We start from the raw sequence: 26289 nt of genomic DNA on the forward strand, positions 1-26289 counted from the left end.
AATCAAAACATGTATTGGTAATTCATTGCATAGTTCTTCATGCTGCAAACAGGAATCATTTTATACGTGGTGCAGAATTAATATTTTCCTCTAATTCCAGGGATTACTACCATCGAGAAATGTAGGAGAATGTAGGAATCGAGAATGTAGGAATGTAGGAATATCGCTATGGACAATGCTCCATATCATATACCACTGGTGGTATATGGGAAGATCCCAACAAGTAATAAATAAGTTTTGAAGAAATGACGTTAAATAATGAACTATTTCAAACTATTACTCGGTAAATATAAATGTAATATTGCTGTATTTATTCAGATTGGTGAACGTTATGGCCACAGAATATTACGCATTCCTTCCTATCACTGCATATTTACTATTGCCTAGAATTATTACTATAAACATTCAAGTCGAAAAGGATATTAAAACCAGAACTGTCTGAATTTATGGAGTGTAGCATTATTGACAATAACGACTTCGGTTTGGATGAGCTCGATCAGACACATTCAGCAGCTAAGTTATTCACTTGATTAGTGATTCTGAAATAGACAGTGATTGAATAAAACTTTATGAATGTTGGTTTATGCTTCAATGTTGACAATTGTCAATACAGGGTGATGAATGAGGAAACAACTAAAAGTCAGTATATAATTAATATACTCTAATTCTAGGAAATTGTATAATATAGTCTGAAAGCCTTATATGCATGTGTGTTATTGTTCAGAATATAACATGAATGCTAAATTAAAATGTATGAGGAGAGAAATAATACTTGCTGTTTTGCAGATATGGTAAATGAATTAGGGAGAATGCATAGATCTAGTTTAATCAAGAAAGTTGTATACAGGTAGTAACAGAATAAATTAAGGAGAAATACAGTAATATCAATCAAATGAATTTACAAAGAAACATTGCACAGAAGGAAACAAGAACTAACTAAGCTTAAAAGGTAAATATGCTCTCTGATGGAAGAAGAGAAAAGAAAATGATATGCAATTGTTAATTAGATGAATTAGGCCTTCTGATACCACTGCTTTAAAAGAACGGGTCTAGAACTCTACTTCTACTAATGTGGAAAAAAGTCCAACGCAGATATTATAAAACAACTCTAACCTATAAATTAGTGTAGCTGTACAATTAATTGTAGTTTTAAGTTCTTCGATAATATATGCATTACATGTACTATAATGTTAAAATTAATTATATTAGATAACATTTTTGTTTAATTATTTTATTTGGATTAGAATGTTGTTATATGTCCTAGACAAAATGTACTAAAACTCAGAGTTGATGCGGCAACATTGCGTCATCAATTCAGATGACGTTGGTTCACTGCGGTTTTGAATAAACTATATTCAATATATCCGAACTCTATCAACAACAAGTCTAATACCAAGGAAGCTTCTAACGAATATAGGTGAACTACTATTTGAAAATCTGTACAAAAGCATGCAAGAAGTAGTTATATTAGTGACAGGATGATTAGTCCAAAAATTCCTCTCGCCTTTGGAAACCAAAACGAAGACGTCCATTAAAGCGTTTTAAAGCTTCGAATATTTAGGATAAGTTAATATATTACATTGAAGGACTAAGAGTATCTTTGGTTTAAATCGATAGTAATAATAAATTACCTGTTAAAATGGCCATTAAATTGGGAAAAGTATTGTCATCCATCTTGTTGTAACCCTTCAATGATATCCATCCACGCTCTTCAACATATTTGTAGGTTTGTGGTAAGCTTCGGGCAAAATTCAACCTTGATATACTGTCAATGCCAACGAACAAAATGCTTAATGGCCTCGTGGTTTCATTCCAGTCCGTCATTTTTTTCTTAATATTGTCATCAATTAAGATGGCTGCGTGAACATTCTCGTAAACTCTTTCTTTCGATGATTTTCGTTTGCATTTTATCATAATGGCGCTGCTAGTAAATGTGACGTTGTTTTGAAAATCCTTGCAGTCTGTAACTCTAAAAAAAATAAGAATAGAGTAAATTCATGGAAAGAGTACATGAGAAATCATGCAATATTTAGTACAAAGAAACTTTTAGTTCTTATGTCTTATGGAATGCATAGCTCTTGGGCAACAAAAATTTCAAATGGCTGAGATATTCATAAAATTTGACTATGGATTAGGATTGATCTGATTTTAAAACCTCCCATTATGATAAAGTTAAGAGATTTAAATTTTTATTCAGGTGCCATGAGAATAATCGATTTTCAAGAATAATTGTAATATCGTTAAAAATCTTGTATTAAGTGCAGGGGATAGATGAAATAATATGAACACCATGCAATATTGGTTTTATTCATCAAGGTAACTTCCATCAAGAGCCGCTCAATCATTCTAGCGCCGCTCTAGCATTTCAATACCACCTATGTAGTACGATTTATATTTTGCTTCAAAATAGGTCTGTTACCTAGTTGCAATCCTGTCAGATGACGTTTTGATTCCGGAGTGAAGTGATGATTCATCTATTATCACATATTGAGGCAAAAATTCCAATCCTCTACATTTAAACATGGCCAAACGGTGCTCAGCATCAGCAACATTTTGTTCTTTTTGGGCAACAGTGAGCAAACGCGGCACTTAACGCTTTTTCATAGTTAAGTGCTCATCCAATATAAAACCAACACGTCCATTTGATGTCTTTGCGATGTTAACTGAGTCATCCAAGTTCACTTTTCGATCATTCAAGACGATATTGTGGATTGTTTTATGTTTTCTGGTGTTACCACCACATTTGGACATCCAGTGTGTTCTGCATCATCGGTGTCTCTACAACCACGTTTGAAGTCAGCAAACCAACGTTTTATTGTAGTTTCTGATCGCGTGAAGTCCTCATAATACTTTTTAAGTCGTTGCTTCGCTTGAATGGTATTTTTCCTATTAAGAAGCGGTATAAAATTTAAAACACAAAATTGTTTTTTATCCATTGTTTTGAAAATAACAAAAAGTAGTGTCACTCTTAGCACCATAACTCACACACTTATAAGTAGAATACAAGCGATTGGATGGGACAGATTGTCGCACTCGCCGTACACTGTAAACTTTGCACTGTCGGACTGTAAATTTTTCGCATCAGTGGGACATGCGCTTGCAGAGCAGCCCTTCGCCAATTTCGAGGAAATCAAAAAATGGCTCAATAAATGACTTCAAAAATTCATCACTGATTCAAATGATGCATCCTTAAATTGCCTGAAAGACGGACAAGATGTACAGAATCAAATGGCTAATATTTTGAATAAATGATTTTTTCCATTTTCTTGAATATAATGTAGCTTTTTTCGAAAAAACTGTGTAATGACTTTCTGTAACACCTGGTGAAAGCAAATGGTGGTTCAACGACTTGCTAATTAATAGATATGCAAATGTCAGGTGTTCATATTATTTTGTCCATCCCTGTCCATGTATTTTATCAGCAATACCTATTACTAAAAATGCGAAATATTAGTGTAAATAACTGTTAAATGACCTAACCTAAATGGTAAATTGATGAGATGGTTTTGACCGTGTGAATACGCTAATCATGGATCGCTGAAAGTTTCATTTTTGACATTCATTATTTTTGTCGTTTGATTTAGAGTTATATGTTGCCCAGGATCTTCTAATATTGTCACGAAACATATGGTGCTACTCTGTCTGAATAGGAATATCTAATTATATGTGGCTTTAATCCCACCTATTAGAAAAACCCGAAATTATTTTCTCCACTACATATTATGAATCAAGAGATGTCCAACAGAACTATGAAAAAATAGACTATCACGAGTTCAAATACTCCATCTTTGACGAAAAACAAACATATCTGACCGGTTGCCTTTTTACGGTATTTGCAAACAACAAAGTTTACGCAGCTGAATTAAATTAACCGAAAACATTAACGGAAACATTTGTCCTCGTAACAAACATATTGTTTACTTACTTGATGGAGTTGTCTGGGCTTTTCTCGGATTTCTCACGGTAAACATTTGAATAACAACAGGAAACTGTAGGAGTATCAGCGGAACTACTATCGACAACTACTGTAGCTACGTTATTTTTCTTGATTACGCGCGTTAGAAGTGATTTGGTTGAACACGGCTTGTATTTTAGGATTTTGTAGTATTTTAGAGCATCCGGAGAAAATACCCCCATATCGATGATCTTGCATTTTGCACTATTCACGAGGTAATTAATACCATCTAAAAATAAAAATAATGTTATTTTAAACATTTAATTTTTTCTCAATGATAAGAAAGCAGTAAATAAATAATTAGCAATATATATATATATACATTTTATCTCAACTAAAAAAAATAATTACGGTCTTTCCCATATTTTTTAAGGAGAATGTAGTCTAATAAATGATATATCAGCTCTTCAGTTACAATAGGCTAGATGACTCTTTTTTTACTTTACCGCGAATAAAACTTATTTCTGTTAAAAAATCGATTTGAAGAAAAAATTGACGTTTGAAATAATGAAATATTAAATTCACCCTAAGACACTCTAAATCTGCGCGTGACGCAGATGTTTTGGTTGCATTAGACGGTTTGTATGGTATATGTCTTACTTATACATTATTTTAATAATTTTATTAACAGTTAGATATTCTACCATGTATGAATGGTGCCAGGGCCCCTAATGTAATTATAGATTGTTAAAATAACCAAACAAGTTGAGTATTTTCGTTCACTTCGTCAGTATAGGTTTCTACAAGATTCGCATGCCAACTAAAGTGAAGAAAATAGGTTTATATCAAAGTATTGGTATGCTAAGTTTAGACGTAGTGAAAGCACCGAAATCAGTGAACGTAGTGGACACCCAAAAGAGGTTGTTACCGACAGAAGCATTAAAACAAATCCTGTTCACTGATTTCAGTGCCCATTTCACCACTTCTAAACTTAGCATACCAATACTTGATGCTTGATTTTCCTGGGGTAGCGTCCAGGATCGGTATCAAGCCAAGTTTTTGCTTCAACACTATTTTTTCCCTTTAAAAAGCAATCTTTTATCAACGCGCGCGAAATTTCATTTTATCCATTTTTTTCACTATAACAAAAGTTGCTTCACTTAAAATGCTATAATTCACAAACTAATGATCCGACAGCTCTCAAATTTTTACATGCATCTTTTGGTGGTTAGCGCTAATTAAAAACGTATGGATTTAATTCTAGTAGCGCCATCTATGTGTCAGGCCGGGGACCTTTCAATTAACCTGTTAAAGTCACAAAGGTTGGCAAGGTTGGTTTTAAGTTAGCACCTTTAATGCTCAAAGTCTCTTAGCAATAAATTATTAGAATTAGTAGTTCTTGTATTTCAGGCACAAACATCGCAGTTCAGGGTATATGACCACCAAAAGCGGACTGCAGTAATTCATTTACGTTGCCACAGACTATTGAAATTTGGAGACACTAATACTTGGAAAGGGAAACCATTTCATACATGGGATAAGCACAAAAATTACTACAGAACTATAATAGTAATCGCTTTCTAGAAATGAGGCATGATTAATATGATATCGAATGTTCCATGTAATACGTCCGGTAGCGTAATATGGCGAATGATCTTTTTATGAAAGCATCGTTCACATTAGTATAGATATGAATAAGCAAATTAACTTATGCAAATAAATTAACTACGCAATCGTACAAATTCGTTAAAAACAGAATCGAAAAAACTATTGATTCAGACATAAAGTTATTTAACTGAGAAAAAATTATTATAATATATTAAGAAATAATATTGATATGGCATGGAAGTAATTTAGATTATAAAAATACTCTACTAGTATTGATATAAAGCAAATTGTGGCAAATATTGTTCCAGATATTCTATATATAACACCAAAAATCAACATAAAGCACATTTCAGAAGTTGTCTATAAATACAGTATTAAATATAGCATTAAGACCTTAAGTTAAATATAGATGTTTTAGAAATTGCAGTACTTAGGCGCATTACTTATAATGACTGATACATTATTTGAGAGGAAATGAGCATATTTATACAAAACTTGCAATTAAAGCGTTATGGCGTTACTAATTCATAGATTGAGTCAATTTCATCACTTATCTTAACCGCCGATTGTGCCGAGATTTGGTGAAGTATGTCCGGAGTCCTGCGGCACCAACAGCAACGTTTTGGTTGATATAGTTACTTTCCGAAAGGTACGGCTATTGGTTAATGGTGTTGATGATCTTGCATAATAACAATGTCATAAGGAGGGAAGTGTTAATATTGCTCAATAATATGATAAACTGTAGGTCTATTCAACTTTAAAATAGCTCACTCCAAATGTAAAGACTTCTCTTACACACTTCTTATTTGGTGCACACAATCGGATTTTTCACTCATTCTGAATATTCTTGAGCCACCCGGTAGCTTACCCGGCGTTGCATTTCTTATCTACTCGAACTTGTGCATGCAATGCTTTATCAATTATCACATGACATATGTAATTGATCCGTAATGAATTAAATTTTATTTATTTACAGAGTTAATTAATCCTTTAATGGTCTTTAAGGCTACTAAAAGAAATTTAACGCAGCATAATATAATCATCTAGCCTCCGTACTACATGTTTGTAGCGAAGAACATAAAGGAATAAACACAAATTTATCGCCAAGACCTCTTTTATAATTGTTCGTTTGAAGCCGTACTTTGCTTCATCAGCTCTAGTCTCAACGTCTAGCCCTTTATACTCTTTCATAGTATATTAAGAGAGAAAACAGGCTTGATAAACCATCACTAAATGGCATAATAGTGATACATAGATATTTAGATTTTAGATAAAACCATCCAAGGAACATTTCCAAGTGCATCGTTGTTGACCCCGAATTTAGAGAACTTTCTAATATTTTAAGCCAAATTTTGTCCAAATATATGTAAACCCTTAAATAATTATTGAGAGAACACATTTCTCAGAGGACTCTGACCTAAAAACTGCTTAGTTCCAACTCCAATTTCATCTGAGTAAAATCGAGAATTGCTTTAACCAATGGAGAATACAGGCAAACCAAACTACCATAACAAAACCAGTTTTTCGAAATAAAAAAAACATTTCATTTTTAAGAAAGTGGAGAAATTTACTCATTCAAATTATTGGCCAAATGTTTTTGAGTTTGGGTTGGGTGGTCATCCAATAACTCTTGCAGTTTCGCATCTTCAAACTTTTCTTTCTACCTGAACGTTTCTTGTCTTGCACATCGAAATCACCTTTTGAATTATATTTTAAGATTAGATATAAGGTATGCTCACTGTAATTTTCGACCAGGAAACTATGACTTTCAGCAGTTTTTTTTATTAAATGAGAAAACAAATGGATGCCGCAAATGCACGTTTTCTGGTAGGAAATTGGACATTTTCACATATCTATGGCGATTTTATTTTCGCGAAATATAACATGTATAACTTTGAGGTTGAAGGTTGATGTCAGTAGAATAGAATGCCTGGCGACATCTGTTAGAACAACCGGTAATGACTTTTCGATGCATTCTTTCGATACACCTGGTACTTGGGCCTATACTTGGATCATACATGCACCTTGGCAGAAAGCATCTTGTTACGTCAAGTGAAAGACTTAAACTACTCGACAGTAGGCAACGTAGTACCAATTAGTTAAGAGGTCGCCAATCCCATTTAAGCATTCAAACAGTACAAGCAAAAGGATGGTATATAAATCCATCATCAAGCTAATATAATCTGGACATATACTATTCAGTTATGGGGCACAGCTAACACAAACAATATAGAAATATCGGAATAGCTCCAGTAGTAAGGCTTTAAAGTAATTATTCACATCATTAAAGTTAAAAGGTATTAAACATCTTTAGTAGAGTAAAGACAAGTGAGATGAAAATGACTCTCAGTAAAATATATCTTGGATCTTGTTTATCAGTCATAAAATTTTAATTTGTTTTATTGGATCACCCAATTATGAAAATAACCTCCATAACATTGCATTCAAAAGTCATTCAAAATAGCTTCTAGCTTTTATCACGATAGAGTATTTATAGCAAGAAAATACCAAACTATTAACAAGTATTTGGAATTAGTAATACACGAGAAGAAAGTGGTACTTTCGTAGAACTAGCAAGGCGAATCGTCCAAGCTGAAGGAGCTTTGCTGCTCCACGAAGGTGCGTGTGAAAGGAGGGAACCCTTCCCGTTTATTTAGCGAGTTCTTCTCTATGCTCTCAAGTTTTGAATACTGTTATAGTTTTACAGATAACCGTAAACTTGAAATAAAAATACAAAAAATTTTCAAATGTCATATCGAAATACCGAGCACCAGTAACTGTCACTGCTTTCGAAGTCCAAGGATGCTTCTAGCCCAAATTTTTACAGATATATTCTGATCACTTTTATTTTTTGAACGGAAGGTCTAATGGAATGCTGTCGGCTAATGAAATCATCAAAAGTCATATGCTCGAAAAATCAGTATCGATCTGTAATCCTCTAAAATTTCTCCGTGTTTGTTCATTAGACATAGAAAAAATAGAAATTTCACGGTATAGGCGACCTTGGGGAAATGTTTTGTTTAGTTCAATCAACTGTAGCGCTGCGATCACAAATTGTGATTGGCTAGTTTAAATTCCTGGTGCCGCCACTAACATGAAAGGTGATTGGTCGATCAAATTGTGTGAAATCAGCATTTTCTATGGGCGTCCATTTTTATGTTTGTTGTTTGTAGGTTATGGTTTTTGTTTAGATCACGAAATTTTCGTTTTACGTTTTGCATATTTTCTATTTTACATTAATTATTATGGAGTAATAATATAAAAATTGATGATAATGCGTCAGTGTAGTAAAAGATGTAGTGTACCGGGGTAAAATTCTACTACGGAAATTAGACATCGTTTCCCAAAGAATGATCTCGCTCCTTTCCAAAAATGGGTTGATCAAGTAAATAGTAGTAAGTTACTTGGATAAACCACAATGCAAATATATCAATGTCATGGTGTTTGTTATGAACATTTTAGTGAAAAATTTAGAATTATCCTTCCTTCACGAACAGGTATTAGTGTAAATGCATATCCATCATTGGTTTTATCAGGTACATATAAAATTATCAAATCAAAACATTATGAAGACCTAAGTAGTAATAAAATTCAATTAATCTACCAAGTTGTTCGTATGCTGTCAGTGTAATGTCTCTACATAAAAAAGTCTTACAAGAAGGTAATAATTAATATAACTGGATAATTAGTAGTAATAAATACTACTTTTAATTGTAAAATATGCCTAAAATATTTGCAATACTTTAACTTTTTAGAACAATCAGTGTTCAATCATTTTATGGTAGAGCAATTATATATTTAAATTTGATTGCCTTGTTAAGAAAATATTTGTTATTGTGCCATCAGTTAAAAATTTAATTGCTACTTTTAGGGGATTCATTACCTTAACGAAATCTATTTTGTCTAAATTTACAAATAACTATATTTGTTTAATAAATCTTAACCAAGATTGCTTAAAGAATTTTGTTGCATCTATTAGAGGTCATGGAGGTAGAAACAGCATCCTTCCCCTAGTATGTTCGAGAAATTTTTAAAAGGGCTCATCACTTCAATTTTTTCACATCATTCTCCCGGAGAAAATTGTGGAGAAGATGAACATGTTAGATAACTTATATTCTTTTTTAACGGGAGAACTAGTACCACTTGAGGTTGTTAAATCACCAGTTGAGTCTATATTTTCAGTTCAAGAGAATTTTGCTCTGAGGAAAACAAGAGTCTAATATTGTATTTTAGTCTTATTTCAGGCTATTTAACAAAACTTCTGAAAAAGAGACAACATGCAATATTTGTCTATATTCTATATTAAGTAGTTCCATAGATTAAATACTCTAAAATCTAAATATCTTTAAAAAACACATAAATTTTTAGTGTTTCAACTGTCCAATCCATAATGATTTTCAAGACCAAATTTTAAGTTATTATGAGGTGTGATTGTATTTTTGGTTTAATGTAGTTAATGCAATATCAACAGGGAAGGATTTAAAGTTTACCTTCAATATATCAAGATAAATTAGAACTCTAATAGATCCCATAAAATTGATGGCACTAAACATATATGGGAAGGCGTTATAGAAGAATTATAGATATTTTAATATTGCCTAGAATAGAGTCCATAATTGTTTTTTTTTGCTTTTTGTTTATATATATTTATATTATTTACATTTATGTATATTTGTATAGGATTTTATTTTAATACATTAATTTTAAAATTTAAATTTGATTTTTATTTAAATACTATTGGCCAATAAATGTGACGTCACAAAACAATCAGGGGAAATGGCAGACCAATCAAAGCAAAGTATTTTCCTTACAGGTTTCTACATAACTATTTTAAAGTAACCAATCAAATTCGCGTTGTCAGCGCCGCCAATGATTGCACTAAGCGATATTTTGCCCCACTACTTACCATTGCAGTTGCACACCCCTGTTATTAGACTTCAGGTCTTGCGTCGATCAAAAACTTGAAGGTGTACATACTTTACATGCCAAATTTGGACAGCTAATTATTGGACGGGCAACAGCTTGAGCCTCGCTAATTGATAAAAATCCTTCTGTTTTTCAAATCTCCTTTTCATCACGTTTAACCGATGTCCTGAACATATATTGTATGAACATAATATATCGTTTTTACCCACCCTAGGGGATCGGTTATCAAGCTGTATATTTATGTTGGGCACCAACAGGAAAAAAACTCAAATAACAGTAAATTCAAATATTACGTACGTTTTAAAACACTCAGCTTTAGCTGCTAAACAGTTCAAAGAGAATGTTATATTACCAGAATTTCTGACATGACGTCCACACAAACTAATATGACATACTTGGGATTATGGTATATTCAGTTAAGTTAATTTATTTGACAATTGACTCTATTAAGCGCATACATACATTCGTATATAAATTTGACGCTGGCCAAATAAAATATACAGAGCAGCCCAAGTAGATGAATTTCTGGAAATCTTAACTTTATTGACACATCTAAAATAATTACTACGTTTCCGAAATTGTGCTGATACACGGACTTTTACTAATGATGATTGGCATAATACTACTAATCTCTTTAGAAAACAAATAGTTTTATCTAAAATTGGTGAATCGAAATTACTTCCTTGCCTAATAATTATACTGTTACTGTTCTGATAATGTCTTATATACAACTCATTAACTTACCCCCATTTACAGTCTCACTAAATAAAGTTTGGTTCGTTCCTATTGTGGTGACTTGACTCAAATTTGTATTATACGAGTAGGTCAAATTTTTTAAGGTTTTTGCTTGTGTTTGGTAGGTGAAATTTAATAATGGTACTACAAATACATTATCTTATTACTGAATTTGCATGCAACAATATTAACTAGCTAACATACCACTCTATAAGTATCTGGTCTGATAAACAGCAACATTACTAAATGTAGATAAAAAATGGAAAAGGTATATTCAAATTAAATCGAATTAAAAAATAATTTTCACCGTATTGTCTGTCAATGGAACAAAAACACATTCGAGTGTTACTTTGAGAGGATTTTGTCTCTCAGTCATAAAATTGGTGAAATGTACATCTACTCCATGATCTACTACACGACAGTTATAAAAACACGGTAGACTCGTAGTCGTGTGTCTCTGGCTTGTCGGCTTCTAGAAATTTCTGTTGAAAAATCAAAAATGTAGCGTCAGTTTTATGAGCTGCAAATAGAATTTTGTTTTAAGATTACCCCCACACTAGTGAAACAACAAAATTATTATTACTACCCCGGAGACTGAGCTTGCTCGGAACTGTTGGAGATTTGAACATATTTACGTGTAATAACAATTACAGTTACTTCTTTAGTTTAAAAACTTGTTCATTTACATGTTGAAATATTTGAATGATGTTTGACTTAACATATATTTCCTGTTTATATTTTAACTCTGACGGGAACTCTTAGGATGGAGTGTTTTATATAATGTTAAATAGTGATCTATTCAATAATAAAATTACACAACTGAATGATACGCTACGATGGTTGCTATACATATTTTCAACCTTGGCAATACTTAGTATAATTAGGCTCCATCTCACGTTGCCAATTGGAAGTTTGATCATTAAAACTATAACCTTCTCCCGAACATGACAAAATCATTTGCGTTTACAGTGACTTAAAAAATTTTAATTTTGAAAAGCACATACAAAAGTATTCTAAATTGCTGTTTTTTTCATTATTAGGCTTAAAGTATAAATAGCAACACTCGTAGAGTAACTCCTCCTAAAAGTATTAATCTAACTATTAAAAGATGGTTTCATTGCTAACTAACAGTGACTGTACCTTCCGAATTCTTCCTCAATAGTTTGCATTGAATGAGCTGTTGTGATTATTGTTTGATAAATCTATGGGCAAGCAATAAATGTTCTATTTTCATGCCAAAAGTGTGATCAAGCAGTGAGATGATGAAAAGTAATATTTTTGTTCCTTATTCTATCGTTAAGTGGTCTTGATAAATAATTTAATTAATTATTGATTGATTAATAATTGTTTATTAATAAATGTTTATGTTTGGGTTGGGTTTTCATCCAATAAATCTTGCAGTTGCGCATCTTGAAACTTTCTCGGTCTACCAGAACGCTCTTTGCCTTGCACATCGACATTACCACCTTTTTTAGTTAAATATGACAAGCGTGCCATAAATGCATGTATTCAAGCACGAAATTTGACATTTTCAAAGAGATATAATTCTATGACGGTGTCACTTTCGCAAAATATATCATGTATAGCTTGATAACAGTAAAATAAAATAACATATGTGTCAAATGATAATATTAAAAATTTAAGCCAAACGACATCTAAAAAACCGGTAATGACTTTCTGGTATAGCTGCTAAGTTAAAAAAAATACTTAACTGTGCAGAGAAATATTACTGCTACTTCTTCGTGGAGGTCACATTTTTCTTCATTCTAACTTGTAACAAGAAGAAGCCAAAATTAAAGTATATGTGAAGGTAAAACTCTGTCAATGTGAAAGTTCTTGTCAATTGATTTCTCATATATTTGCCAAATAACTAAGATTTTATGATCCCTTAAACGATAAATTAATTCAAAAATATAACATTTATTTACATACTCGATATCTATCTGATATATTGATACAGAAATTTTAAAATTAAGACATATACTTATTAATTAATGCATTTATATTGCCCCAAAAATATGCCTTCCGTGTCTAAACCGGTGACTTATTGAGTGATGTGTTAACTAAAATTAAATAAAATAAGCTGTTTTCATAATGGAGAAGTCTGTAAACCATTATACGTTATTTGCATGACTACCGGGCTTAGTATAAGTAAACCAATAACATAAAATGACTGAAAATCCAAGGAAACTGAGTAAATGAAAACACCTTAATTTTTAGTGTAACTTAACAGGTCAATTGAAAAGTCCCCGGCCTACTATAGTAAAACAATTTTTTTTGGCAGAATTAAGTTTTTTATTCAACATAATTCGCTTGAAGGGTGATACACTGATTCTAGCGACCGTCCAACTTTTCAATGCCATTTTTGTAGTACGATTTGTCTTTTGCTTCAAAATAGGCCTCAGTTTCGGCCTTCACCTCTTCATTCGACGAAATTTTCTTCCCAGAAAACATTCTTTTGACATCTGAGAACAGGAAATAGACTCTGGGGGCCAGATCTAGATAATATGGAGGATGAGGAAGCAATTCATGGATTTTTGCCATCGTTTTCACTGACTTGTGACACGGTGCGTTGTTTTGTTGAAGCCGCACTTCCTCCTTGCTCCTCCCTTTTTCAAGGTAGTCAATGAAAATTTTTCCAAGCGCATCTCAAAATACAGATGATATAAATTTAATAATACACATAATTAATTTTTAATAATGACATAAATTTGTCAGCCGACTGTTGCGTTTTCCCATGCTTTGGAGTGGGTTCATCGTGTGCAGTTCACTCGGATGGCTGTCGATTGGACTTCGGAGTGAAATTATGGAGCCATGTTTCACGCATGGTCACATATCGGCGCAAAAAGTCTGATGTATTACCCTTGATCATCTTGAAACACTGCTCCGAATCGTCAACTTGTCGTTATTTTTGGTAAAAAGTGAGCTCGCGCGGTACCCACTTTGCACAAATTTTTGTCATACCCAAATATTCGTGAATGGTGTGTTGTACACGTTCATTTGATGTCTTTAGTGTGTCTGCTATTTCATTCAATTTTAATTTACGGTCATTAAAAATCATTTTGTGGATTTTTTTAGATGTTTTCGTCGGTAACAACCCTCTTTTGGGCGTCCACGGCGTTCACCGCGTTTGGTATTCATTTCACCACGTCTAAACTTAGCATACCAATCCTTGAAGGTTGATTTTCCTGGGACAGTGTCTGGAAACTCAGCATCAAGACAAGTTTTTGCATTGACTGTATTTTTTTCCTTTAAAAACCAACCTTTTATCAACACGCGAATTTCCTTTTTATCCATTTTTTTTCACAATAACAAAAGTTGCTTCACTCAAAGTGCTGTATTTCACAAACTAGTGACCCCACAGCTGCCAAATTTATACACGCATCTTTTGAGGATTAAGACTAACTAAGAAAACATATGGATTTAATTCTAATAGCGCCATCTATGTGTCAGGCCGGGGAATTTTTAATTCACAAATTATTCTCATCAAATTTAGGTAGATAGGACAACATGGAAATCATCTTTCCCAATTCACAAATAAAGCAGATAAGTTAATTGATATATAGCAATTTTTATTTTGATAATTTAAACTATAATATAACTTACTAATTACCTTGTGCCTGATATACCGTTATATTATCCTTTGCTAGATTGGAAACCAATATCTGATAAGTTAACATTCCACGATCACAGTAAGATATTGTCAAAATAATTGTACCTGTAATAAATATAAAAACACAACACATTTTCCAGGTATTATTTTTAGCAACCATTTCTTCAGACCTGAAAAAAAAGAAAATATCATTAATAAACCTATTAACAAGGTTGAGAATGTTGATATTGAAACCAAATCTACCACATCCGTTGGAAATTACAATTATTATCTCATTAATTTATTCGTCGAAAAAAAACTACAAAAACTCCGAGCTCTTTTTTAAAATCGCGAAAGATATTGAACAGTCCACGAATAATATAACGGGTTACTCTCTGATCACGTAGTAAATTAGTCCAGTTTGCAGAAAGTAGATTAAAAATGGATTGAATATTCATTTAAACCAACACCTACATAACTTTAGTCCACTTAATTTTGTTGTTTATAATTTAATTATGTAAGAGAAAAAAACCGTTATTGTGTAATGCTTGTGTGTAAGTTTTTAATAATTATATAGAATTTAGCACCAGTGTCGTAATATGTATTTAAAAATATATATAAAAATAATCTAAACTGGTATTTCTACATTTAAAGGCAACTTTACATCATTTAAACTAGATCTAATAAGTTACCTTACCTTTCAAACACGTTTCATATTCATTATTAAGGAAAAACCCAACTAATGATACTTTGAAATGTCCCAGTTGTTTACCAAAACTCACATCCTTTTATGCTCGGATTATAACTGATTATATAACACAATTTCTCTGAACTTCATATTTTTCTTCACACTTATGAAATGAGGTAGAAAACGTTCAAATTCAAAGGGTGTTACAGTAGACAAAATCGTTTGTCATGAACGCCATTTTGGCAGATGTCATTTTGCCATTTTATCATGAATATAGTGTCTTCTGAATAAACTTTGAAAAGTGTTCATATTTAATTGGAGTCATGGTTCTGTTTGAAAAAAAATATAAACATTCGATAAGCAATCAAATGATCTTGCATCACATTTACTTTAAATGATAGCACACATTCAGATTCACAGTGATATCATACAGCTCAAAGAGATTCGATAACTTGTTGGTTCTACAGAGGAAGGCCCAAATTATTCCCAGTGAGTGTCCATCCACTTTATGGATGATTTACAGGCTTACAAAATTAAACTCGAAATAGAACTAAATTTACACAATAACCTAGCAAGACGGTAATTTGACAAATGGTGTTAATGATGTTAAATCGCTAGACTATTTTTTAGAAGGATATTTAAAGTTTTTAGACTACACCGTCTAGCCAAAAGCGATTGATGACTTGGAAAAGAATATTTCCCACATTATTTCCAATATACCAGTCTGAAATGTTAGCACCAATAGTCGAGATGTTAAATATTTAATAGCATATTACATGAATTAAATGATATGAATTAAGTCCATAATATAATGCCAGTAGGTCAATATATATGGAAAGGGCGCTAAGCAGATAAATAAACAATAAATAAACAATCATGCACATTGAACAACAATTTTGCATCGATAGGTACCAAATATAAAGCTGAGAACGCATTAAATGTTTTATATCAACCACTGTATTATGTAATGTAACCTTTCGTTTTTATCGAAACTAACTGGTACTTCAAACGTTTTGCGTCCAGAGAAGCAATAAAATAAAACTACTGGAAACATATGAAGGTTATATACCAGAAATCACTTACTAATAGTGTTTTTGAGATTTGCTGTGGTTTAAATTTACCCTTTATTAAAATAAACAACATATTTTCACAATTATATTGTCAAATCACGAAGCGAAAACACAATTTTCGGGATAATTTACGTTCGAATAATCTCAAGCTTAATTTAAGTATAAGATTCATCATCTACATCAGTTGGCAACTCACCAGTCGGTAAGTAACGCCGAAGGTCATGGTTCGAAGCCTACATTAAGCAATCGATTCAGTCGAGTTAGTTTGGAGTTAACAAGAGAAACATTCCAAAATACCATTAAACAATTTGATTCAATTTCAGGTTTTAAAAACATTTAATTCGATACTAAATACACGCAACTGCTTAAATAAAAGGTTCTAGCTCATCAAACATTGACCTCATCCTATCGATTATCATCCACTGATCAGTACATCCACTGCTGGCACCACTAGAAAGTGTAATTGCTTTTATGACATCAAAAAAAGGATACATAGCTGACGATTAAAACGAGAAAAAGGCATATCAATTACATATAATAACACACTTTTCTATCAATAAACTTTGGAGAAGAAAAATTGTTTTGCTATCCTTTAAGTTTTAACAATAACTGATTTTATTTCCATAACTACATCAAATATTTAATTTTCTCTTAATTAATCTTAATATTAATTAATTAATCTTAATATAAATTAATTATTTATAATTAAATATTTTTTCATATAAGATATATGTAAAAGCTCTTTCAAACCTCAAATATACACAAGATACGTCAAAATAATTATTAGATGTATAATTCTATAATTAGTTATAGTTCTATAATTTTTTTGAAAATATCGAGTTTTGAGGCTAAAAACGTATATTTGCACCACTTTTCTTTTTCATCAAAAAAAAGTCGCTGGACTTTCGATGCGCTTTCCTTTACAGGACTCAAAAACGAAACTGTTCTCTTGGAATGGGATATATAAATTGTATGAGAGTTAGGCAAAATATATAACATCAAATGGCCAATAAATTAAATCAATACATTTTAAACTATCCATCTTAAGCAACGTGTTTCCTTTAGCGACAAAACGAGTAAGAAATTACCGACACACCTGGTACATAACTTTTCAAAAATGGTCACTCTAATAATATATCTTTTCCCTGACTTTCAGCCAGTTTATGAGAGTCGTATAAAAATGTATAAGACGTCCCGAGAGTCTTCTTCATATTATGAAAGGGTAAGGCAGTAAAATTCCTCCCAAATCCAATCTTAATTACTTAATACAAAAGGCAAAAAAGTAGCTTTACTAATATAAGATTCTAATAAAAAATCAATCGAATTATTAAAATGAAAGGTTTCTAAAATAGTGTTAAAAAAGTTACAGAAATTCGCAAAAAAAAACAAGTACAAAATAATTTACTCGTATAGAAATAACCGAAATCCCATTTTTAAAACTGTTACATTTGTCCTTCCAAAATATACAGAAAATATATTCCGTTATTTATAATATTAAAAATTATTCGGAATATGACTGATTGACTTTTACAGATTTTCCAACAAATTTATTTCAACAACAATGAACTTGGAAATATTGTCCATTATGGTACCATTTTATAGAGGCGTACAGGTCCGGTAAAAATGTAGCTTTGTATTCCTCCAATTTATGTTACAATAACAGTCTCTTTAAACACATTTTTAATAAAGTTTTGGCGTCACTGTACTAGGATTTATTCATGACTTGTTTTCATTATGGGTAATCATTGAAAAGAACATGTCCATAGCATGCAATTTCAGTTCAGTTCCAAATTTTTTTAAATTTTTCTACATGATCCCTCTTAATTCCTCTCCGTAAATGGTGGTCTAAAAAGACAAACACAGTCCTGTTGCTTCTTTCATCAATGGGTTCGAAGAATTACATAACAAATTTTTCGTCACGTCTGGCAACAGATGAATGTCTGAAAGTGTCAAATCTGATGAATGAGTCCCAAATAACTAGATTTTAATTTGGGCTAATTTAACTTTTATTTAAGAAATATATACTAATATATTCACCTTAATTGTGAATTGATATAGGTAAAAATAAGTTTGTCAAAAATATCTATTGAAATACACGATAGAAATGTCTGACACACAAGGTTTAAATAGCATAAGAATTGAAGTTTTTAGGAAACCAAAAAAGGTAATGTAAAAGTATGAAATAAGAATTTCTAAGTATTATTCGAAATTTAAACCACAAAAACAATGCTTTTGTTTTTTTTTCTGTAATTTAAAATTATTTCATCAATATAACGGTTGCTTGGTTTATAGAAAGGTGACAACTATTATTTCTGAATGTTTTCTGTTAGATATAATTTCTTTTAATCCAATTTTTTTATTTATCCATTCCAATCAATGCGATGGTAATCGAAGGCTTTACGTCTTATCAGTGTATATATATTTTTTGTTTTACTCTATTCTGTCAACAAACTAAGAAATAAGAAATTATAAAATATAACCAAACTAATTAACATAAAAAAAAACAAAAAAGAAAGTTAAATGCTGTTATTTACTCAACATAATTTTAAAAATATGTATGTATTCGAATGCAACTATATCTGTAAAAATTAGAGCAATTTAACAAAAGAATAGAGGTAATATGATCATTTTCTCATTATTATAAATGAAACTTGGGCCTCTGACATGATTCTGAATCAAAACTAGAAACTGTGGAATGGCATGATTCTGGCTCTTTGACTGCTGAGTGAGGAACGTGTTAGTGTTATTTGTTTGTAATGAAATAACAGAATTTGTTTCCTAACTAAGATTAAACATATATAGTTCTGTTACCGAAGAATTTCAAGTGCCTCTAAAACTGATGGTGATATCCCTATTATCAAATGAGTTTTGATTTCTATTATATAAAAGGTAATTTAAATGTTCTGTTGATCGACAAAATTACAAGAAAATGTCTTGCAAGAATTATTAGGCGAAATCCCAACTCAAGTTCTCAGAAGAACTATAAGTTTACATGTGGTAGTAAAGTTTCATTTCTTGTCAGGTGGTGGAATCAATAAGGCATTGTTGCATAAAAGACTAGCGATAGTAGGTAACAGGCGCAATGATCCTCCTGCTTAGCGAAATCTGTGAAGATTATACTGTCGTAGTCGAACCATGGGCAAATGGGAAATTATGCCGTACCGAGCGTACTAACTAGACATAGAGCTTTTTGATTGCTACTTGTTCAGATCGATGCAGCACGGCTTAGTCCTGACGTGATTTTGAAAGGCTGAAGAGTGAAAATGGGTTTATGATTAAATCATATTGCCCATGGAAAATATAAATACCTTTTTGAAGAGAAAAAATAATCAGAATACATGCAAACAATGTTTGTTCTAGCTTGTGAATTATAGCATTTTGAGTGAATCAACTTTTCTTATTGTGAATAAAACTGATAAAAAGGAATTTCGCGTGTTGATAAAATATTGATTTTTGAAGGGAAAAATACAATTGAAGCAAAAATTTCGCTTGATGCCGAATTTCTGGACATCGCCCCAGGAAAATTAACCATCAAGGGTTGGTAAAATTTTAAAAAATCCACAAAATGGTTTTGAATAACCGTAAATTGAAATTGAATGAATTAGCTGACATTCTAAACATATCAACTGAACGTGTACATGATATCATCCACGAATATTTGGGTACGAGAAAGCTGTGTGAAAAGTGGGTGCCGCGCTAGCTCACTTTTGACCAAAAACAACACCGAGTTGATGATTCGGAGCAGTGTTTGAAGATGATCCAGCCTAATACACCCGAGTTTTTGAGTCGATATGTAACAATGGATGAAACATAGCTCCATCATGTCACTTCGAAATACAATCGACAGTCATCCGAGGGGACTGCACACGATGAACCCGCTCCAAAGCGTGGGAAAACGTAACAGTTGGCTGGCAAGGTTATGGCGTCTGTATTTTGGTATGCGCATGGAATAATTTTCATTGACTACCTTGAACAAAGAAGGACCATCAACAGCGACTATTTCTTAGCGTTATTAGACCGCTCGAGGGATGAAATCTCCGAAATATGGCAGCATTAAAAAAAAAGTGCTCCTTCACCAAGACAATACACCGTTTCACAAGTCACTGAAAACGATGGCAAAAATCCATGAATTGGGCTTCGAATTGCTTCCTCATCCACCCTATTCTCCAGATCTCCCAGCGACTATTTCCTGTTCTCAGATCTCAAAATAATGCTCGCTGGGAAGAAATGTTCGTCGAATGAAGAGGTGATCGCCGAAACTGACGCCTATTTTGAAGCAAAGGACAAATCCTACTACAAAAATGGCATCGAAAAGTTGGACTGTTGCTATAATCTGTGTATCACCCTTGAAGGAAATTATGTTGAATAAAAAAAAACCAATTTTGCCAAAAAAATATCTGTTTTACTATGGTAGGCCGGGGACTTTTCAATTGACCTGTTATATTAAAATAATCATCATCCTCATGATGACGATATTTTTTAAATCAATTAACAAATAAATTTTAAATCAACTAAATACTAAGCTTCTAATAAAAGTTTATGCATATATGTAGGTTGAAATATCGAAAATATTTTAAAAGAAAAAAATTTCTGGTAACAAGTCAGTTTTTTCTATGAACACATATTTTTTAAATAAGATGGATGACTTAAAATTTAATATTGAAAAATACATAATTATTTGTTCAGAGTCAGATATTTGATGATTATGGTATAGCCTTATTTAACAAATCAAGTACTATATATTGCATGAATTGCATTGTACTTACTCTATTGAACTATATATTCTCTATATACTCGTATTTTACTATATTATAAGTAAATAATAAGATATTATATGTTGCATTAAAATTGAATGCATATAAGTAGCCAAATCAATCAGGAGTAATATAAAATTAAGTATATTAATGTATAAAATTATTAATAATAAAATTTTAGTCATATTAAAAAACATATTTTAAGCTACTAAGGTATTAATTATTCAACTTTTCAATTAGTTTTTTTGGTTTAGAAATGTACATATTAAAAAGATATTTCAATTATATTAATACAAGTATTACGTAAATATAATAAGACAGTTATTTGGAAAAAATGGATAAATAAAGATCTACTTGGTACGAAAGAAAATTAATTTACCAATCCTAACGGCCGTAAATTGTTTTGTTTATATAAAGGTAACAGGTATTATTCCTAACCATTTTCTAACAGATTTCTCTCAGATAATATTGAGAACAAATCTATTAGATCGATTATATAAGCGACTAGTTTTTGATTACCGTCTATAAGTGCAAAATTAAATATAGTTTATAGCTGTATGTTATATTTTAACGAAGCGGCACGACATTACAAACAAAAAAAAACTACAAATCCAACACCAACAGAAGCTGTAGTGTTACTTACCGATTAGTAAAGTATCAAGGCTGGTGTAACACTGTAATTTTGTATTTTCACGGGTATCCATTTTAGAGGGTTACATTTTTTTGCTAGATATGTTTCGCGTTTTCAGTGCAACCGAGGCTTCCGTATCTAGAGTAAGAATATCAATACAACGGGCATGCGCATGCGTTCTACGGCAATATATTAGAAAATACACTATACGGCGTTAGTTGGTGTTTGCTTCGATGAGAATAGTTTTAATAAATTTTTTAATGATTGTATTTATAGAATATTATTGATTATAATTTATGTATCCCCATTTTATATTTAATTATCGATTTTAATCATAAATATGTAACAGTAGTATTCCGAGTTTTCATTAGCGTTTGCTTCTTAAAAGAACATTTAATGTATTGACTTGTCTTGTATGGGGCGATAGTAATTCATATAAATATCACTAATACTTCAAAGCAGTAATTATATATATTTTTGGCGTTTTAACCGATGAAACTAGTTGGATGGGTCACAAAAACCAACGGAGGATATATATATATATATATATATATATATATATATATATATCAAGTACTTTGTGAAATTCTGCCCCAAAAAGAAGTTCTCGCGGTATAGTCAAAATAACTCGTGACCGGTTGAGTTGATAATAGAAAACCAAATATTTATCCATTATCAGATGAACAGATCGTAGTTGAACAAAGGAAAGATATTGATCAAAATATCTAATTTTTTCTCAAATTTTCTTTACACTTTGCCTCATAAATTAAGGTGCAATACAATGATCCTTGGTTCAAAAATTAAACAATATTATGTTGAATAATTATGGAAAATTCAGCAAGATCGGTTTTTAACTTTTTGGGAAATCATGTGTTCAAAAATAAGGTTTCGAGAAAAATCCAATTTTGAATGAATCCTTTCTTCCCGGGTACCAATATTAGCTTTCCTTTATAACATAACTAGCGACCCGCCCCGGCTTCGCACGGGTGCAATAGTGATACTAAATTAAATACACTATAGAAAAAATATGAACGTTGTATATAAAAACATAGCGGCCCGCTCCGACTTTGCACGGGCATAAAATATATATGCCTATGTCACTCAATGAAAACATGATTAAAATCGATCCAGTATTTTTGGTTCATTCATTACTGCCCTTGGCCTGCACGCATTAAATTTGGAGTAAAACAATTCCTCTTCCCCTATACTTACTATGAAGATTTCCTGCTATCTTTGGAATATCTAAATTCATACAATTTTTATTACATTACACATTTTTAAACGAAAATTTTAAATTTGTAATATCTCCGAAAATATTTGTTTAATTTACATGCTGTAAGGAACCATATTGATCTATATTAATTGCACACTGTATTTAAGGTACTTAATTCGATAAGGATTAATGCCGTATTGCTTAAAATAGCTTTGTAAATAAGACATTTTCTCACATAAAAAGTAAACAATAAAAATGGTTAATGTGGGTTATCCCTAAAAGATAAACATATACCATAGCGGACTTTTTGTAGACCTTTTTATGGTGTACAATACTGTAGTATATTAATTTGATCTAACTCGTAGGGTTAGGCAGCGTTTTTGCTAATTGCTAAATAAGCCTAAAAAAATAGGTTAATTTACGACATCACGTTAGAAACCTCTAAAATTAGCAATGTTGCCTTAGTATATTATGCATGTATTATACATATAAACCTTCCTCTTGAATCACTCTATCTATTGAAAAAAACAGCATCAAAATCCGTTGCGTAGTTTTAAAGATTTAAGCGCACATAGGGATATAGAGACAGAAAAGGCGACTTTGTTTTATACTATGTAGTGATTATGGTACTCATGCTCTTTTCGGGCATACTCATGGCTGATTCTACCAAATATCAAACATATATCGTGTGTAAGAAGCCAAAAGAAAAATGGGAATTCAATGTCATCAGCGACGAATGCAGCAATCTCAATTATCTTTGAGTCAGCCGGAAATATATTAGGAGTAATTTTCCAAAAGTATTCATAGTCGAACCACGCTGCCTAGGATAAAATGAGTCCCATTTAAACATTTAATGCGCTGCGGATTTTTGTCTCTGGTCATCTTCATCCGCATTTGTTGTTCAGGACAGAGAGTATGAGTAAAAATTTGGCCATGTTCAGGCAGCTTATGATGAACGATTCCTTTCCAATCGCAATAAACCCTTAACACCACCTTTCATAGCGCCAGTACAGGTTTAGCATCCGTTTGAAGTTGAGACTGTAAGGTTTTTCGACCGTTATTGTCGTACTTTATCCGTCACTTGTGGTCCTCAGTAATAATTCCTTTGAAAATGGCGTAAATGGTTCAATACTATTCGATTGTTGACGATTGATTGCATCGCGATATCGCGAAATAAGATAGACTACGTGACAAAACTTTAGCACACTACATATGTTTCATCAAAACTCTCATTAAGAATACATTTTTATCTTTTAAATTTTACGATTAACCATGGCTAGTGAGGGTATGATATGTAAACGAGACTGTTATTGTCTACATATAGGTTTCATAAGATCGTTCCATACGAACTATGCGACCAAACTATAGCACAATGCAGTGTGCAGATGTCCAGTAAACGATTAAAACGTGTTGGTTTTATTTTTTGAATTCTATACGTATTTCAGATGAAATTAATATCAATAGTCTAAAGAAACCTCTCATCGATCTAGAAAAGTCATCACGAATTACTTAAATTACTGAAAGAAAGAAACTAAGTACAAAACATACGAAAGTACGCTTACAGCTGTCCGAAGAACACATAGCTTGGAAAAAAGTGACATCACGTAATATTTCCTAACGAAAAGAAATTTAATTTAGATGGCCCTGATGGATATAAGTATTACTGCCATGATTTCAAAGTAAGATTTTTTATTAGGAGTTGGAATGGAAAATGTGCAGTGTGCTAAAGTTTTGTCGCGTCCTTCAAATACCTTCAAAAAATAGTCTTTGCAAATTGCCTATAATTAATCCAACTATTATTTGTCACAATCACTGTTTTTTGAGGTTAACGATTATTTAATAGGGTTGAAACAAGCTGGGTGAAAATTATTAATGATTTTTTAAGATTAGACTCGATTATACTGACTTTAAGGACGTCCGTCTAATACTACTCTAATACTACTTATTGATACACGTATTAAAATTTTATCATCATCTTTCGTCATTGTAAGAAAATTATCACATCCGCAAATCTACTAAAAATACCCGATGTTTATATATTTGAAGGTCTCACTTCACAAAAAATAGTAAAATCAAATCTATTATTAAAACTACATTAGGTTTCCTCGGACTTCTTCACGCATGGCTTATACCCCGGCAGTATACCATAGTTTTTTCTTTTCGATATTTACGTCTCTCTTCCTGAAAATAATGGTATGTGTATATAATTAAAAACTGATATAATCAGCACTGAAGGCCAGTAATCACTTAAAATCTAGTCACCACAGTTTATTAAGTTAATCGTGTTTCTCTCATAAGAGTAAAGTAAAGGAAATAATTTAAAAATGATATGTTACTAAAACTTTTTTCACGGCGTTATCAATATAAGGTCTAAAATGTATTTGATATATAACATTCATTAAAATAACAAATGTCTGTATATTCAAACATATTGAAATAACTATATTAAGAACTAACCCTCACTAACCTATCTTAAATGGTATCTAATTAAATCTAATTTCATGTTTAAATTACTACACCACTGAACATTATAACAAAGTATAATATATAACATCTTAAGTAATGTTATAAACATGAATATGGAAAAATAAATGGGGTAATAGATGTTTGTATATTAAAACAGAGAATATATGAATAAAACCATTTTGATTGATATTTGACTTTAGCATATATATTAAAAGAATAACGAACACAGTTAGGTAATTTATGTTTTAAAATTGAGACCTGTATATTAAAGGAATGTATTTACTATCATTAAATTAACTATTAATTTTCCAAAGCTTAGGCATATAAAGTAAACACTGAAAATAATTGATATAAAGTTTAGACAATAAAATGTGATAGGGTCACATATTTTATAACATTAGTCGTTAAACACCTTAACCTTTTTCAATTCCTTAAAATGTTTACAAATTTAATGATTAAAAAACTATTTCTCTACCTAATTTTCTAAATAAAATTGCATCGTTCTTTGCTTATATATTCCAGTTTCTGATCTCATCCTTGCAGATTACTCATCTTTGATTTGCCTTCTATGGCTTTCGTTTATCTACTACTTCCTACTTTGTCATATGCCTCAAGAAGAAAAAAACAACTTATTAAAAAATGAGGAATTGAAATTCCAAGAACCCATTTTATAATTATTGATAATCTCTGCAAGATTAATTTTAACTCTTG

At 31.6% G+C, this 26289-nt stretch overlaps 1 protein-coding gene across 10 annotated transcripts in view; it reads right to left on the bottom strand.

The window, feature by feature from the left end:
- LOC143200037 (uncharacterized) overlaps window positions 1-26289 on the bottom strand; it is a 42392-nt gene that overhangs the window by 5981 nt on the left and 10122 nt on the right. For 5 of the 10 annotated variants that reach the window (XM_076410269.1, XM_076410267.1, XM_076410273.1 and 2 more), the window contains exons 2-5: window positions 14778-14947; window positions 11174-11308; window positions 3926-4184; window positions 1632-1969 (exon numbers count right to left, since the gene is read on the bottom strand). In XM_076410269.1, coding sequence (XP_076266384.1) covers window positions 1632-1969; window positions 3926-4184; window positions 11174-11308; window positions 14778-14937 — 892 coding nt within the window. In that variant the 5' untranslated portion in view covers window positions 14938-14947. Of the gene's footprint in view, window positions 1-1631; window positions 1970-3925; window positions 4185-11173; window positions 11309-11368; window positions 11647-14777; window positions 14948-21280; window positions 21299-21911; window positions 22045-26289 lie in introns of those variants that run through there. The other 5 variants (XM_076410277.1, XM_076410275.1, XM_076410268.1 and 2 more) reach the window with 5 other exon arrangements.

This window comes from Rhynchophorus ferrugineus, unplaced genomic scaffold (genome assembly GCF_030347505.1).
Source record: "Rhynchophorus ferrugineus isolate W39M unplaced genomic scaffold, kcgeb_rfMv2 rfM7, whole genome shotgun sequence".
NCBI classification, from domain to species: Eukaryota; Metazoa; Arthropoda; class Insecta; order Coleoptera; family Curculionidae; genus Rhynchophorus; species Rhynchophorus ferrugineus.